The sequence below is a fragment of the Cryptococcus neoformans genome, chromosome 14 (genome assembly GCF_000149385.1).
Source record: "Cryptococcus neoformans var. neoformans B-3501A chromosome 14, whole genome shotgun sequence".
Classification (NCBI taxonomy): domain Eukaryota; kingdom Fungi; phylum Basidiomycota; class Tremellomycetes; order Tremellales; family Cryptococcaceae; genus Cryptococcus; species Cryptococcus deneoformans.
Window position 1 is genome coordinate 255,835 of NC_009190.1, and position 16,087 is coordinate 271,921.

At 49.2% G+C, this 16,087-nt stretch overlaps 7 protein-coding genes across 7 annotated transcripts; 3 read left to right on the forward strand and 4 right to left on the reverse strand.

Moving 5' to 3' along the window:
- Positions 1-276: 276 nt before the first annotated feature.
- On the forward strand, positions 277-1,362 carry CNBN0770 (hypothetical protein; the record flags this gene model as incomplete). Its single annotated transcript, XM_766804.1, has 2 exons — positions 277-1,125; positions 1,171-1,362. 2 exons carry the CDS (start codon positions 277-279, stop codon positions 1,360-1,362), a joined length of 1,041 nt encoding a protein of 346 aa, XP_771897.1.
- Positions 1,363-2,014: 652 nt separating this feature from the next.
- On the reverse strand, positions 2,015-3,828 carry CNBN0780 (hypothetical protein; the record flags this gene model as incomplete). Its single annotated transcript, XM_766805.1, has 3 exons — positions 2,015-2,305; positions 2,357-3,198; positions 3,255-3,828. The coding sequence occupies 3 exons, from the start codon at positions 3,826-3,828 to the stop codon at positions 2,015-2,017; spliced, it is 1,707 nt and encodes a 568-aa protein (XP_771898.1).
- Positions 3,829-4,268: 440 nt separating this feature from the next.
- Positions 4,269-4,895, forward strand: CNBN0790 (hypothetical protein; the record flags this gene model as incomplete). Its single annotated transcript, XM_766806.1, has 4 exons — positions 4,269-4,271; positions 4,366-4,454; positions 4,613-4,726; positions 4,799-4,895. The coding sequence occupies 4 exons, from the start codon at positions 4,269-4,271 to the stop codon at positions 4,893-4,895; spliced, it is 303 nt and encodes a 100-aa protein (XP_771899.1).
- A 272-nt stretch (positions 4,896-5,167) lies between these two features.
- Positions 5,168-8,607, reverse strand: CNBN0800 (hypothetical protein; the record flags this gene model as incomplete). The annotated part of the gene is made up of 6 exons (XM_766807.1): positions 5,168-5,218; positions 5,272-5,622; positions 5,678-5,971; positions 6,028-6,228; positions 6,281-7,877; positions 7,928-8,607. 6 exons carry the CDS (start codon positions 8,605-8,607, stop codon positions 5,168-5,170), a joined length of 3,174 nt encoding a protein of 1,057 aa, XP_771900.1.
- A 383-nt stretch (positions 8,608-8,990) lies between these two features.
- CNBN0810 (hypothetical protein) lies at positions 8,991-11,075 on the forward strand (the record flags this gene model as incomplete). The annotated part of the gene is made up of 8 exons (XM_766808.1): positions 8,991-9,379; positions 9,436-9,468; positions 9,525-9,815; positions 9,876-10,166; positions 10,219-10,372; positions 10,425-10,714; positions 10,767-10,826; positions 10,901-11,075. The coding sequence occupies 8 exons, from the start codon at positions 8,991-8,993 to the stop codon at positions 11,073-11,075; spliced, it is 1,683 nt and encodes a 560-aa protein (XP_771901.1).
- Positions 11,076-12,006: 931 nt separating this feature from the next.
- CNBN0820 (hypothetical protein) lies at positions 12,007-13,839 on the reverse strand (the record flags this gene model as incomplete). Its single annotated transcript, XM_766809.1, has 2 exons — positions 12,007-13,373; positions 13,404-13,839. The coding sequence occupies 2 exons, from the start codon at positions 13,837-13,839 to the stop codon at positions 12,007-12,009; spliced, it is 1,803 nt and encodes a 600-aa protein (XP_771902.1).
- A 1,517-nt stretch (positions 13,840-15,356) lies between these two features.
- On the reverse strand, positions 15,357-15,988 carry CNBN0830 (hypothetical protein; the record flags this gene model as incomplete). The annotated part of the gene is made up of 4 exons (XM_766810.1): positions 15,357-15,620; positions 15,678-15,768; positions 15,825-15,835; positions 15,890-15,988. The coding sequence occupies 4 exons, from the start codon at positions 15,986-15,988 to the stop codon at positions 15,357-15,359; spliced, it is 465 nt and encodes a 154-aa protein (XP_771903.1).
- Between the last annotated feature and the right edge of the window lie 99 nt (positions 15,989-16,087).

A 16,087-nucleotide genomic window follows, 5' to 3' on the forward strand; every position in this document is an offset into this window, starting at 1 on the left:
CCAACCCCGGTGGAACCTACCTTTGGATAATTCACACTACCCTAGTGTCTGCATCCCATCACAAAATATCTCCAAAACCTCTCCAACGAAGCGGATGGCCATTAATCACCATGGCGATGAAGCATTTGGCGGTACTAGCTATATCCGATAAACTTTTTCATTTCGACTTGCCGTTATATAATGATCTTCTATGCAGCTCGCCCGTTCATATCATCAACAAGAAACATCAATTCCCGCAGAACAGGTTTCGACTACCCAACTCGCATCTCACTCTCCATGTTTATGCACTACCACCCGACGCTCGTCCCCTCTGGGCCTGCTCCTTCTTGGCCTCCTCTTTTTCACGCCAAACCTAAGCCAGCTTTTCCTCCTCGAACCATACATAATAAGCCGAGGCTCAATGCCACTATCAAACTCAGGACTGCTGGTTCAGAGAGTATTATTTGCCAGGCACCGTTTAAAAGGAAAACGAAGCATCACAAATTACACAACCAACTCAAGCGCCAGCCAGCTCTCCCTACCATTCCTGAACAGTTCGAAGACAGCGTAACATCCGCGCCAGCTATTTCTCGCACATCTTCAAGCTCTCAGCTCCTCCCTTCATTTGAACGTGTGACTACTGTGCTTCGCATATTTTCTAGTCTTTTCACGAAGGATGAAGAGGAGAAAGAAAAGCAGCAACAAGGACGGTGGAGTTGGCTTAGCTGGAATAGCTCGGGAGAGGAAAGCTCGAACAACGAGGTGATAAGGATCACGACTGAGGACCTTCTTGATGTCGGCCCAGCTATCACTGTTACTTCGCCCAAGAGGACGCCATCGCCAAGCTCGGACCCTTTCAATCGATTCAGCAACAATGAACCGTTCTTCCCGGACCTTGGCTGCGACAAAGGGTCACACTGTGTTTTGGACTCTGACTCTGAGACCGATTCATCAACATGGTCAGGCATTATTTCTCGAGACGTATTCTATGACGAGACATGGATAGCTGGTTCCCAATTACTACGAACGGCCGATGGGCAGATCGTTTGCGACCTGCAAGAGAAGGGCTTGTTGAATAGTGTCTCGCGGAAAGCCAAAAAGGAGAGAAAGAAAAGAGTAAAAACTCGGGTGGCGAACTCTGACTTTGTATGTATCTCTCAGTTATGCACCGATGCTGACATGTCGAATCAGACTGTAGGTGGGACACATGAATACTTTGTCAAGTCCGTGCGTCCTTCTTCACATTACACCACTAGCGTAAGCACCACCACCGTCTCCGGCAGCTTCGCCGCAGGAACCAGGACAGATTTCCTTAGGAGGGCCCGTCAACACGCAATGGATATGTTGGGTCTCGATGCTATGGCAGGTTCTCGCACCGAATGAATCGAAAAGATTGGATTTTTATCGAAAACAAACTATAGGGCGTCCTATAATTGATTTTACACCCGCTATGCATGGCGATTACTTTTGAGCTATGAGCGTAATGCAGTGTGCAAAAACCGTCCATCGGTTCAGTTAAGCCAAGAGCACGAATTTGTGCTAAATCGAAGGAAGAGGTCTATGCCCCAGGGGATCTTTGGTCTGGAAGCGTGTGCGCATGACGAACGATGCTAGCCTCTCGCTACGACACGGAAGAAAAGTTGACTGATCCGTAGCAGATTGTAGTATTAGCAGAGGGATTCCATAGCCGTAGACAATTTCTCAGCTGACTCTCCACTTATAAAAGAGCGAGCGACATCGCCCTCCACAGACCATGCCGGCTCCAAAAGTTCACCCTTCTCGTCACCGCCAAAGAAACAAAAGGACCCGTTCTCAAGTAGGAAATCTCTCAGGAGCGCTCGTCATGCCTGTTCTCTCGCTCCTGCTCCATTCACTGTGGCCCAACGTCGATCTCCCTTAGTTAACCAAGGACGCTCCACACCTCGTACCGTACTCGAACCCTGATTGTCAGTTGTATGTAGCTCAAAATCTCAGTATAATACCCGTCGTATGCAAAGAGATCCGGAATCTAATACTTTTCATGGTGTCTAATGGTCTATCCCCATCCGACCTCCCACCACCAGTACCCTTGGGCCTCGTCGATTCTTCCTTCACCCTTCCTACCCTTGACTCCTCGTTTACCCTCGCCTCTTGTGCCGAGCTTTAGACCTTTTGATATACCAAGACCCTCTCCGCGGAGCTCCGGTGCAACAGCTGATGGATCTGGTGAGAGCGCCGCGGCGGCGGAGCGTTCGGATAGTGGAGTGTAAGTGGAGAGAGGAGGGAAGTGTTGATCGATGGATTCAAGCTCGGGAGCGAATGTCGGGCGGAGGGGGGATAGGATGTGCTGTCGTATAGTCAGCGTTAAAACCACGGATTTCCGGTAAAGACAACTTACGAAGGTACCACCCTGGTCGTTTTCACCTTCAGGCAACCTCAACACCCACGCCGCGACCTCCCTCAACAACTTCGCATGTGTCTCATCATACACACAATCACTGGCTAACACCAAATCAAATGTTCCGTCCCTAGCAAATACCCCCATCTGTTCTTCGTCGCCTTGTCCTCCCTTGGCCATGAAAGCGGGGAAAGTCGTCCAATCTAGCTTGGCAATATGTATACCTTCATTACGAGCAATATCGGTTATAGACTCAATTCCATTCGAAGTAAGTGCAGGAGGAAAATTGAGGTCGACACATATTTTGAGATTGTCCAATACAGAGGGCAAGAAATCTGTGGCTACCACCAAACCGGAATGGGTGTCCGATGCGATGGCATTGAGGTCGAGAAGCTTTCGGCAAAGAATGGAAAGAAGACCTGTCCCGGCTCCAAGTTCTAGGACTCGTACACCTCTGTTGACTCCGGAAGGAGGGAAAAGCCCATAGTCTGACGGGTGAAGAGCGATTTGTCGACCTAGCAGGATGGCGCTACCCCATGTTTGGACACCTACACTGAGATGATCGCTCATAGGTGCATCGTGAAGCAAGATGGGTAAAAGCGAACGATTGGCCTTTTGCGGTCTCGCGCCTCTGTTCGCACTAGTAGATGTCGTGGGCGAAGGGGGAAGTCGCGTGCGAAGAGTGAGGGGGGAGGTGGGAGAGGTGGAGAACGAAGCGAGAAAAGTAGAGGTGCTGGGAGAGTGCATCGGGTTTGGGGTAACCCTTGAACGGACTTTAGAGAGCGCTGGGCCGAGGTAGTCCGCTATGGGGAAGATGAGATGACGAGTAAGAGATCCCGCAGCTGAAAACGATGTCAGCTGTACTCCTTCATGAAGTCAATTACGCGGCAGAACGTACCACTTGTACCAGCCATCATTGCAAGAACCGCCGTGGCATCTCTCAAGATAGCTTCAATGTCCTTGGTTCCTTCCGTTTTCTCATCACCCTCATTCTCTTCCAGCCAGCCTTGAGCCCTCCTCACGACTCCACTGAGCCACCTCTCCGCCCATTCTCTCTCGAAAGGCTCCAAATGCGGCGTCTCGAGCTCCTCATACTCTTCTTCGGTGTCTTCGGTGTCCTCCATTTCTTCATTGATCTTGTCTTCGACGATAGTCTCGGTCTTTGCCGGTAATGCTACATCGAGACCGAGACCCATGCCCTCCATAGTCTCGACTAAACCAGCGCTGAATCTTCGCTTCCTCTTGATCTCTCTAATTTCCTTCTTCACCCGTCTGTCATTCTTATTGCCCTCTTCACTGGAGGAATCGGCCTCATCTTCGAGTACATCAGCGGCATGGAATCCACCATGAATCGGAGGTAGGTATAGCTCTCGGAGATCAGCGATGTAAGAGAGTAGTTCGGTGGGGTTGAGTGGGTGAAGAGTGTATTGTGACCTCGGCAAATGAGGTAGAAAAGTTGAAGGGACGCTCATTCTGTCGATTAAAGCCTTTTCATTTTCTGTTTGAGGTGGATATGACGTTCAGTTCATAAAAATATGTATACAGTCGACTTCGCTTTATAGTGAAGCACTACCGGTGAGGGGTGTATTCTGAAATTTCTAATTTTGGGCTCCCCAAACACAAATGGGTATTTTGGCTGTATACACCTAGTATTGGGCATACACTCAGGCCCAAAAACCCAGTTTGGCCAATGCGTTACGTAACGGTTTTGCCCTAACTGGGGACACAAATAAGCCTTCGAATCACGTATCGCTGGCACTGGCTGGCAGATATCATCTGGAGAGCATACAGTACAATCCAGCAGCAGCTATATACTAACAACTATATTCAGTCCAGCCCTCAACGCGTCAGCTTCCTTCCTTATAACCTTTTCATTCCCCTCTTGAACCTGCACGAAAAAAGAGCAGCAAAAATGGTACGTTCCTCCCCTTTCTACGGCTGGAAGCATTATGCCCTCCTCCACTCCTATATCGGGTCCATAGGTGCTGATCCAACTTGATTTTGTGTAGGCCGACACCAAGCGCCCCTCATCTCCCTCCACTCCGGGACAATCCTCTTCATTTGCTGTTGCCAGGCCCCATGGTGCTAACGCTGTTCGGTACGTGGGAGAAAAGAAGCGGTTGAGCAGATGCTGACTGTAACCGGTGACTTGCTGTTATTCCTCGCATCCATCCTTGTCCGACAATGTCCAAACAATATATCTTGACACCCGCAATGCCCGTTGACGATGATTCCTGACCGCCAAAACGAAAATAGACGACGTGCTCCCGCAGCCGCTCGGCCCAGCTCAACGCGTTCAGCCGGTGCCGGTGGCTCTTCGAACACCATGCTCAAACTCTATACCGACTCTGGGGAGGCTGGTCTCAAAGTGTGCGTCTTTTACAAAATTCCCTTGGGGTCATCGGATTATTTCTCGGTTGCTAATTCTACTCAATGTTGTAGTGACCCATTTGTCGTCATTGTGCTTTCCATCTCTTTTATCGCCTCCATCTTCTTCCTCCACATCACCGCCAAGATCATCAGGGCTTTTACCAACTAGGCGTTCCCTTAATAGCTTGGGATTAACAATGGGATAGGAGCAGACATTGCAGAGGGGTTTGGGCTTTGAATGCATTGTACCTTTTACCGGCATATCGTGTTCGGACACGCCATCGCTTCAGCACGAGAGAAAGCAGCGGCTCAACAGCGGCAAGCCAGACTAAAAATGCATTGAAACCCTACTCTACAATATGCTAAACCCTAAAAAGTGCACAAGTCCGTTCAATATAAACGTGGATCTTTCAAAATTGATGGTAGGAACAAGAGATGAGATTAAAATACGTCTTCTGCCATAGGGCATTCTGATGTGTCATGCTCGTTGCTCTGTTGATTGTTCGTCAATACTGATTGTAATATTTTGGCAACAGCTGACTCACTTCGCAATCGGCGCACCACCTGCCACCCTTCTTAGTTCCCTCCGTCGAGACGTTCCCGGCAAACACAGGGCAAGCATCCAAATCATGAGGTCCCTCACAAAGTTCACATCTCTCCGTACCTTCTCCGGTACCTCTTGATCCTCCGATCGCGATACTTGATGATTGACCATCGGAAGCATGTGAAAATGTAGTGACCGCAGCAGAATAAGGAGGCTCGCCCTTGGACCTCTTGGAAGATGATCTGTACCGCTCAATCTCTCGTTCAAGTTCGGCGGCACGGGTTTCGAGCTCGTCTTCGCGGTAGATCTTGGACTCGACGAGCGCTTCGAGTTCAGCGACTTCCCGGTTAAGCTGTATGGGATGAAAATTAGTATACTCAACAAAATTTGTGTAAAGTCGAACGCACATCTTTGATGGTCGCCTTGGCCGCCAGTAACTCTTTCTGATTACCTTGGACACCAGGAATATCCGCCGCAGCCTCCTCCAACAATTTAACCTCCTCTTTCATCAATGAAATCTCTTCCCTCAAGCTCTCGCACTGTTCCTTGAGATCAGCATTCTCAGTAGACAACTCTTGGACGATATGCTGGAACCCAATAAGCTTTTTCTCGGCGTCTTCCGAAGAAGTCGATGAATTGGAAAGTTTTGGCCGAGAAGTAGGGAGATTGTTTTCGATGTTGCTTTCGGCAGTTTGCTTGAGCTAGAGTTGAATTCAGTCAGCCCATGTATGTTTTAAGACCTTATATAATGGCTCACAGTGGTAATTTCGGCCTCGAGAGAAGCAATCTTGGCCTCCAAATCGTTGATTTGGTCCTTGGCATCGGAGACGACCTTGGCCTCGGCATTGGTCGCAGCAGCAAGCTCTGTTTTGAGTTTCTTGATTTCTTCTTGAGCGACGGACAATGCCTTTTCGTTGGCATTTGCGGCCTGTAATGTCGTTCGCAAGCTTGCTGCTTCCTGTAGAACCATCAGCTTCGACATTCGACTGCACGATCAGTGCTTTGCTTACAGCTGCCTCAGTCCGAAGACTCTCAATCTCTGCCCTGGCACCTTCGAGGGCGGCTTGATTTTCCTTGAGAGCACCTTCCAGTTCTCCAATCTTCCCTCGAGCTCCATTCGCCTGTTCCTTCAATTCCTTGATCTCGAGTTTCAATGCAACGATTTCCTCTTTGGCAGCCTTTTCTCCGTCCTTGGCTCGGTTCAACTTACCCTTCCAAGTCTCCGCGTCAGTCTCTGCCTGCGCCCTTGCTTCTTCAAGTTCTTCTTCCAAAAGATTCAGTTTGTTCTGAAGATGCTTGACTTGCGCATTGAGTGTTTCATTGTCGATTTCAGCCGCTGTGGCTGCCTCACGTTGACGACTAGAAGGGGAAGGAGGCAAGAGGGCCTTTTCTTGCTCTTCACGAGCTTTTTGAAGTTTCTCATCGAGGGATCGATTCTTATCCTCAAGCTCTCGAATTCGCTCTTCGAGCTCAAACTGCTTGGTCTCATTGAGTGATATCATCTGTCGCCCGGCGTCCGTGAGGTCGTCCACGAGCACCTGCATCGAGTTCACTTCGGCTTCTGCTGTTTGGGCCCTTTCTAGCATCTTTTGAACTTCATCCTTTCTAGCTTCGGCGCCCGCAGCCAGTTCCTCCTCTGCCCTCTCATTTGCAAGTTTCAACTCTTTTTTGAGGTCCCCAATCTCTCTAAGCTTCGCTTCAAGTTCCTCTTGTTGAGCGGTATGTTCCGCTTGCAGTTCTTCAAGAATCCTGACCGCATCGGTGGCGTTGGTATCAGACGTCTCGAGCTGGGTCTTCAAAAATTCCAACTCCTGTTTTGATCGCTCCGTCTCTTGTCTCAACGTCTCCATCTCAGTAACGTCTTCATCCCGTAGCTCGGGCATCCTTTTTAAGTCCTCCTCCAGTTCCCCATTCCGCCTCTTCAGTTCACGAATCTCCTCTTCGAGCGCTTCTATTTGTCTCGCAGTCAGGACGCGATTGATATTACCTGGACTAGGCGGCGGAGGCATGTCTCCTATTCCACTTGCTCGAGGTCGTACACGAGGAGTAACAAGCCCACCCATACTTTGCCGAGATCGGGCAGGTGTACCACCCATTCCCATAGATACACGGGAAACCCTGGGTGTTTGGCCATTGACAGTAGAAGTGCTAGCAGCGAGCTTTGATGCTGGCGCTGTGGTTACAGCACGGGCATTGTCAAGTTGTTTGGCAGTCATACCGATGTATCTGCTGGCGCGCGAGCCAGCAGTGATCCGCGAGTCGATGCCGTTATTCGCGTTTGTGCTGTTACCAAGGGCGGTACGAGCTGGAAGCGTTTCATCGTCAGCGCCGGATATGCTTGGACGTGTACGATGAGCTGTAGAGACTGTGCGTGTTACGCGACCGGGGGTGACTGACGGTGGACGAGAAGGGGTCGCTCGACCAGAGATGGATGGAGTAGCACGTCCAGAGACGGAAGGGGTGGCGCGTCCAGACAGAGAATATGAGGCTGTTGAACGGTGAGATGAGGCAACTGAAGCGGGTCTAGAAGTACCGGTAGTGGGTGGTGATAACTTGACGGCGGTAACAAAAATACCGCATTTGGGTGGGCAAGAAAAGTATTGAACTCTGTGGAAAGTCAGCAGCTGGGTAAACTCATTCCAGAAAATATTCCATACCCTTCAACAGTACCGTCATTCTTCCCTTTTCCCTTAAAACCTCCCTCAAGCTCTACGCCAGCCCATATACCCTCCTTGAATTCGGTCGTGCCGTAAAACCGTAGAACACCCTCATATCCCATACTACTGATTCTCACTCTTTCTCCAACTGTAGGTACCCACTTTGCAGAAGTTGGTTCTCTCTCCGACGCTCTTGACTCTGACCGGCGAGCGAATGGAGTAGAAGATATGGTCGAAGAAGCAAGTGACGTCCGGCGGGGGGTAAAGGGAGTTGTTGTGGAAGTCGACAGGGATGAACGGACACCAAGTCCGGCTCGAGATACACTCCTGCTTGCTGCAGAAGGTGTAACGGGCGCACCTAACCCAAGGGCCGAAGGAGTACGAGGGCGGATCCCTGGAGTTCGAGGTGCAGCAAGACCATATGCCGTAGGGGGTGCAGCGAGATGTGATGTTGATGTTGTGCTTTCTGAAAGTTCATTGGGAGAGCCATTGCTCCGGAGACTGCTTGGTGGTCGATTCCTCAAAGCTTCTTGGAAGGCTCTATCCATGAGATCATCTGAAACAGCTGTGCCGGATTGGCCTGGACCGAGAGATGATCGCGGACGACGAGCAGTAGGCGTTGGGATACCTGTTGTTGGTGAAGGACGTCCAGGAGTTGAGAGTTGAGGTAAGCGCGACATTTAATGCGATACAGGGTATATCTACAGGCTGATCAGCCATTATAGCTCACGTGGTACGCAATATAAACACACGACCCGAAATAGTTACCTGTCAGCTATGCACGAGCCGCGAAAGTGGTCGAAAAGGCCGGAGTATACTTTCCGTAGGCGGGGGATCCGATTAAGATGCCGGAAAGCACCTATTGCTGTAGGTATAGGTGTTTGCAGGCTTACCGAAACGGCTGTGGAAATCGAGTAAACAAGGGAAAAGCAACAGAGCTGCTTGTGAGAGTTCTGTTGACGACCGACGCGTTTCGAACCACGTGGATTTTTAAGTTAATTTATTTTTTGTTGCAGAAATTCGGATCGCATATTCGGCGTGTTGTTCTCACCAAGTTCGTGGTATGATCCCACGCATAACAGCATTTCTTAGCAATATACTCAGGCAGCCAGCTTTAAAACGCATAATGGAACACACAGAACCCATGAAGAGGCCCAGATCGCCATCTCCGCAGCAGGCAATGGTACCAGAGGCCAAAAGACCCCATATCGAACCGGCACCGGTACCTGCTGCAGTCCAAGTTGATGCCGAAGAAGCAATGTTCAATGTCGAAGAAGAAACTCAAGGTGGCAAAGGACGGAGAGGGAAGAGAGGAAATGAAGGCCAGGCTCGTAAAGAGAAGAAAGAGAAACGAGATGCCAAGGACCCGAGGGCTCAACGAGCTTGGGAACCCAGCGAGAAGACCAATGGCGAAAAACGGTTGCCCAAGAGGAGGTGTGCTGTGTTGATTGGGTGGGTCTTGCAACGTTCTGGGCGTGGTAGCAGCTTTATGACTAATGCGAATACAGCTACTGCGGTACTGGATACCAGGGTATGCAAATGTGCGCTTTTTTCATTGTCTCTGACCGCCCATTTGCCAATCCTTACATTATTGTAGACAAGACCACACTGACCGAACTATTGAGGGCGAAGTCTTTGCTGCTCTTGTCAAAGCTGGCGCTGTCTCTGCCGACAATGCTATCGATGCGCGCAAGGTCGACATTGCTCGAGCTGCTCGAACGGATGCTGGCGTTCACGCCGCCGGTAATGTTATCTCCATCAAAATGATCACAGAACCGCCTCTTCCCGAAGGCTTCAAAGATGTCGCCGAGTATGTCAACACTTTCTTACCAGACCAAATTAGGATGTGGGGCTGGGTCAGAACCGTCAAGTCCTTCAACGCCCGAACGTGAGTCTTCGCTACCTGTGACTGTACCATGGATTACGGCTGATGATGGCCCTGGTAAAGGGCGGCCGACTCTCGTATATACGAGTACCTCCTTCCGTCATACTGCCTCATACCTCCCCACAAAGATGACTCTCTTGCCAAGCATCTCGACTTATCCTCTCCCGACTGGCGAGAAATCGTCGGTGAGGGTCCTTGCTCCTTTGCCGACGCTAGACTCCCTATGCCCACTTCTGACGAAGGCGAAGTCGACCCCAAGGTTCGAGGAGAGTACGAGAGAAAAAGAAAGTGGAGAGTGGATGAAAAGACTTTGGGCCGGTTCAGAGACATCATTGCCCAGTACAAGGGTACTCAGTGAGTGTTCGTGTAGAACAGATACAACTGGCCAGAACTGAGGGAATGTCAGCAACTTCTACAACTACACTGTTGGCAAGCCTTTTAATGACCGAGCAGTCAAGAGGTTTATGATCAAGCTTGAGGTGAAGGAACCCAAGGTGTATGGAGAGATTGAATGGATTTCCGTTCAAATCCACGGACAAAGTTTCATGCTTCATCAAATCGTAAGTGTACTATATTTATACCAGTAGACATTATCAGCTCATGGTGCCACAGCGAAAAATGATCTCCATGGCGATGCTCGCCTGCCGAACTGGTTCTCCTCCCTCTCTCCTCCCCGAGACATTTGGTCCCAAGAAAATTCACATTCCCAAAGCCCCCCCTCTCGGTCTCTTGCTCGAGGCTCCTCAGTTTGGCGTTTACAACGACAGGATCACCCAGAAGTTGAATGGCATCACCGAAGACAGGGATCCGGTAAACTTTGGTCTGTATGCGGATGAGATCTATGCTTTCAAGGTGAAGTGGATCTATGAAATGCTGAGGAAGGAGGAGTTAGAGAAGAACGTGTGAGCCAAAAGCTTGCATGGTATGACTGTTTCAATGCTGATGAATGGATAGTTTCCACAAGTGGATCCAAATGATGGACAACATCAAGAACGATTCTCTCGGTTACCTCAAGTATGTCACTTCATCCATCTTCGCCGCAGTGATTCCATCTTCGCCGCAATGATTCATGCTGACATTCAATTTAGCACTAAGGGCATTATCCCGGCAGAAGCCACTGCCTTGGTACTTGAGCAGGAGAGCAAGCGAAAGGAGGGTCAAAAGACTCAGAAGGAAGGTGTTGAAACCGGAGTCGAGGAGATTGAGAGTGATGACGAGGAGGTTGACCAAGAGGCCTTGAAGAGGGGTGAATTGGAAGGGTAGTTCACCGCTGTAAGATAAGCAATTACATTATACTCATGTATGCATATGCCTTGTGGATTGAGATAATCGCTAGTCGTCTTTCACAGTATACAGCCTCAATTTATCAATGTTTGGAAGTGCTCATTCGTGCCAACAGCTGTCGGCGTGTGATGAACTTCCTCGTTCCCGATCGTGTGCCATTGCTTCGATTCCACTCGCATCACACTGGATCACTCTTCTCAATTAAACCTCTATACATCCAATGAGTTGTTTTCTGTCCGTCAGGAAGAAAAAAACATATCGTACCAACTTTCCTAATATCCCATCCAACTTTCCAGAAACTTCATTCGGATACAGCCACTTAAGTTGTCGCTTCTGCCCTCAGACAGCTAGTCGTTCAAAATGAAGGTTTTTTTTTTTTTATGATCATGTGAATTTAACTTATGTGAATACCTCTCATGGATATAACGCCAGCATGACAGGTCTTCATTCCCTTGGATACTGGTACCTCAAAACAATGATAAGGATTCAGAAGATGTCTGCTGCTTCAATATTCGAGTAATTGTTTGTATATCCCAACTCCAGAAAAGGACGAACACCGAAGTGACGATTGGTACTGGGATTTCGACAACGAACTGCTCATGCTGTTTCCGAGGATGGTGTCGGACCACCAACGGAAGCATACGATTCAGTTTGAGAAGGAACATTGAAGAGAATAATAAAGAGTTTGGGGCCAGTAGGGGGCCCGGGAAATAAGAGGATTGTTTTGAATGCCTTCTGAAACTTTTGCGCAGATCTGCCAACCATATCCTCGTCGTCCAATTAACCCCATATCACTTCACTTCTTTCACAGTGTCATCAAAATCATTCATTCTGTTGATCGTCACTCAAGTAGCCAGCATATTACAACATTTTACTAAATCTAAACACTTGCTTGCGGGTATCCGTACTATTACATATGATCCATGTCGATATACTCTTCCTCTTGATCATCCATATCCAAACCAAATCCGTCCTCTTCTGACCTTTCTTGTGTTTCACCTTTGAGTTGTTTTCCATCCAAAGATTCCACTTCACTTGTAACGCTTTTCCCGCTAACTCTCGATTTTGATCGCCCTCTAAGGCTAGGCATCACAGGCCACCATGTGCTCTCCCCGTCCTTTTCGCTATTCTCCCCGTCGAGATGTACAGTGATAGCCGGACCCGCGGGTAAAGAACGTACTGATGAAGTCGGACTTGGACAAGTCGTGGTGTCGGATATCATGCTCCCAGGCGAAGAGCTCAGTTCCCCCTTCCCACAGGTGCTACTTGCTCTTTGAAGAGTGGCAGTAGATGCCGAATGACCTGAAAACATAGAAAGTGGATTAGGCTTGCGCAACCGTGTTGTAGTAGTCCGCCGCTGCGGGCGTGGTGTTGGCAAAAGGGAATTAGGAGGGTGACCCATGGAGCCGGGGGAGCCAGTCGCTGACGGCGTAGAGAATGTCAGGTTTGGCGATGAATAAGTATGATGATGGCGACCTGTAAGGTACGATGGCAGCGGTCTTGAGGCTCTGATGACCGTTTCAGTGCTCTCGGCAGTACTTGCACTTGTCTTCCCACTGCTGTTTGAGAGTGGACCGTCATTATTACTTGTACCACAGCTTGTATCAAGCCCTGACAGACTCTTCAGCCTTTCCCGCAGCCTGGTAGACTGCCCGGGATTTATATCTTTGCGATGATCCTGATTCAGTCCCCCGCTAGATGCAGGACGAGGTTGCTTTTCAGGACTAGGAGAAGCAGGGAAACTCCAAGTGGCCATCACTGCCACGTCTGATAGCTCTACTGATGCCACGCTGTCCACTGAAGCTCGACGTTGATGGCATGGTCTGTGCAAACCACTAGGAGTAGCATCTCGGAACGAATGGGTTCTAGAAGGGATCGGGCGATTCAAACGACCTGAAGGGGAGTAGGTAATAGAGTCTGGATGGGGGCGAAGCGGGGGAGGAGGCATAGAAGCGCAGGCTGCCTGTGCTTGGGACGTAGAGGCGGGTTGCGGAGGCGGTACGAGTGACCTTGACCGAGCATCACAATCGGAGAATGTTGAAACCATCAGCATGTTAGGAGATGGAGGGCTAGACATAGATCCTGTGGAGATGATACTAGCCCCTCTACTCAGCCTGTTCCTCGGCCTGACAATAGGAGACGGGGGCATAGATATCCTGTCCCCACTTATCACCGGCCCACTGGCGCTAACGCCTAGATCCTCCCCCGGTAGCTCCAGTTCTGCTAAAGTAGGTAAACTTGTCGCACTGGCGGAGGTCAAGGGATTCCTTGAAAATTCTTGAAGACGGTTTCGAGGTCCCGGCTCACCCGAAAATGACGTAGAGAGGAGAGATTTGGCGGGCAACGGTACGGCACTTTGAGACCGTCTGTGTCTGGATCTTGCTGGTAATTGGTTGTTTGCATGCTCCACAGACTTTCTCCTTTCTTCAAGTCCCCCTCCTGGCAAGGGCTCCAAAGTTGCATTCAAGTCAAGAGCTGACATGCTTGCTGCCAAAGTTCCAAGCTCTTTGCTGCTGGAAGGTTTGGCAACTGAAATGGAATGTCTGGAGCTTCGACGTTGTAATTTCGGGAAGGCGGGTACAGGAGGGCGAGGAGGGTCTTTTGTAGGTGTTTTTAAGGATGAAGAGGATCTGAAACGACCCCTTGTAAGGGCATTGTGCTTTGGGGCGGGGTATATGACAGGGGGAGAGGTGTCGACGAAGGAGAAAACCTCTGGTAAAAATTGCGGCAAGGAGAAGACCATAGTATGCAGAGGAATGGATACGAGGGAGAGGATGTAGTTTGTACTATGTTAGAAGTGGAACAGATAACTTGCTGGAGGACGGATGTCAGCATCGTTCTGACTCTTTTAGCCACCTGGAGAGGAGGAAGGTGAAGAAATTTGGCAAAAAGTCTGCAGTACTCACGAAGCTATTACCCCCACAAACCACACTTCCAGCAATGCCTCCCCAACCAGAACGTCCTTTGGAAAAGTTCCCAGGATATTGAACCGGTCTGATACTTTTGCTTTGAAGTTGACTTGACGCTTTTGGGACGCTTTTGGGCTCGCTCTGATTGGTTTGTTGTGGAGCTCGCCCAGATGCGTATGCTTTTTTTTATGTGTAGCAAGCAGACTACCGACTAGCAAGAGAACACTGTCAGCGCTGTCCATGACCGCCTGACTCCTCATCGTGACTTCTCGGGTTGTGGATAGACAGCAAAAGGGATGTTTGCCGGTGTTTTCAAAGGAAGGGAAGTGATTACTCACGTTATCCAGACATAATCCGTTGCGGATGTCCAAAGGAGAGTCGTAACTGTCAACAAGGAGTGGCGTAGCAGTGGTGTGCTACGGGTGATGATAGAAATGATAGTTGTTTGCAAAAGAGGGAGCTGTTTGAATGGAAAAAAAGTGATTTGAAGGAATCGCTCAGCGACGTGGATAATTTTCGGTAATGTTGAGTGATGGACAATGTTTGAGATGGACTGATGGCTACTGTCGACCGGTATTCGGCTTGTGGCTGCTGGTGGATCCTTGAGTTAGCTCAAGTTGCAAAGAAAACAGATGAAAAGATGTGAAAGAGAATAAATGCATAGCGATGACACAGCCCTACGCAAACCGACTCCGATCTTCTCCTAGGCCATGCATACATCGGTGCATCTGACCATGTTCCAGGTCTTGTTGACGAGCTACGTATGAAACCCTCGGCCCTGCGTCTTGGTCGCAGCCTTTTTTCCAGGTATATAACGTTATTAATCTCCGCATCCGGCCATAGCCCCCTGCGTATCCGCTCTTTTAATGCATGTCAAGGCGTCATAGGCGACATCCCTCAGCTAAATCGAGACGTTTCATGTTTCATCGTTTGAGTCGATGATGAAGATGAAATGTTGCGTTGGACAGACCACATTTTGTGTTTGTTTGGTTCCCTCAGGGGGTTACCCATGAGTCGGAGGTCGTCGCGGGATATTGTGCGGCGATTGAGTTTAACTTGGGGGGCTTCATTTGAATTTTGGTCATTTATCAGCTGTTCTCAGTCTTCGTCTTCTTCATCGATTTCTGTTCCCAGTCCTTTGGTAATACTCGGCTTGTGCCTCCCGATTGTGATCATGGGTCCTAACGGCGGGCGGAGACGAAACTTCATATAAGCTCTCAGTTGAATGTTGAATGCAACAGAGTTTGAAGTGGAAAAGAAGCTACTCGGACTGTTTGCTAAGTAAACTATAGCGGAGGCTGGCAATAGTCCAAGGAGAAACAAAATGACTTCATAATACACCTTTCACATTTTACAGTTTGCCCTTATCCTCTTGAATGGCAGCCAACACTCCATTCCCATCTCTCAACATACATGCCCCATGACCAATCACCTTATCCTCCAGACCTTTCTCTTTTACCCACTTCCAGATACTCTCATCATCAGCCCCCGGTTGGAACCATACACTGTAGGGTGCCTTTGATGGATTAGAGAAGAGTTTCTGAAGGATACCGAGTGACTTTGAGGGGTGGATGATGATGGAGACAGATGTGGACGGGAGGGAAGGGATGGCAAGCTGGGCGGGTACATAGGAGCATGAGTATTATGGTATAATTTGGGTATCATCACTTACCGGGTCAGTAAGGACGTCTAGCCCTTCGATGGCTTCGGAAGATGGATTGTCAGGTCGAACTGGGGTAACGGGGTATTTATGGGTTTGATACCTTGCATTACAGCATTGGCTATTTGATTCTGAAGCATAATATTACTGGGAGCTCACCATCTAAGAACCTATCACCATGTTCAGCATGTTACGCCGATGAATAATGAGATAAATCTGCTCACCTTGTTATCCCATCTTGAACGATCACTAAGCACCTTGCCGATGACAGCGTACCGCTTTGCAGAGAGAAAGCGTTTCATTGCAGGAGTTACTGGACCCATTTCTTCTTCTTCCGGCAGGTCTGACATGCAAACAAAAGAGCGGATGGATATCTTAAGCTCCAAACTCGTTGAGAAGATGCGTAATAAATGCTCTCCAAC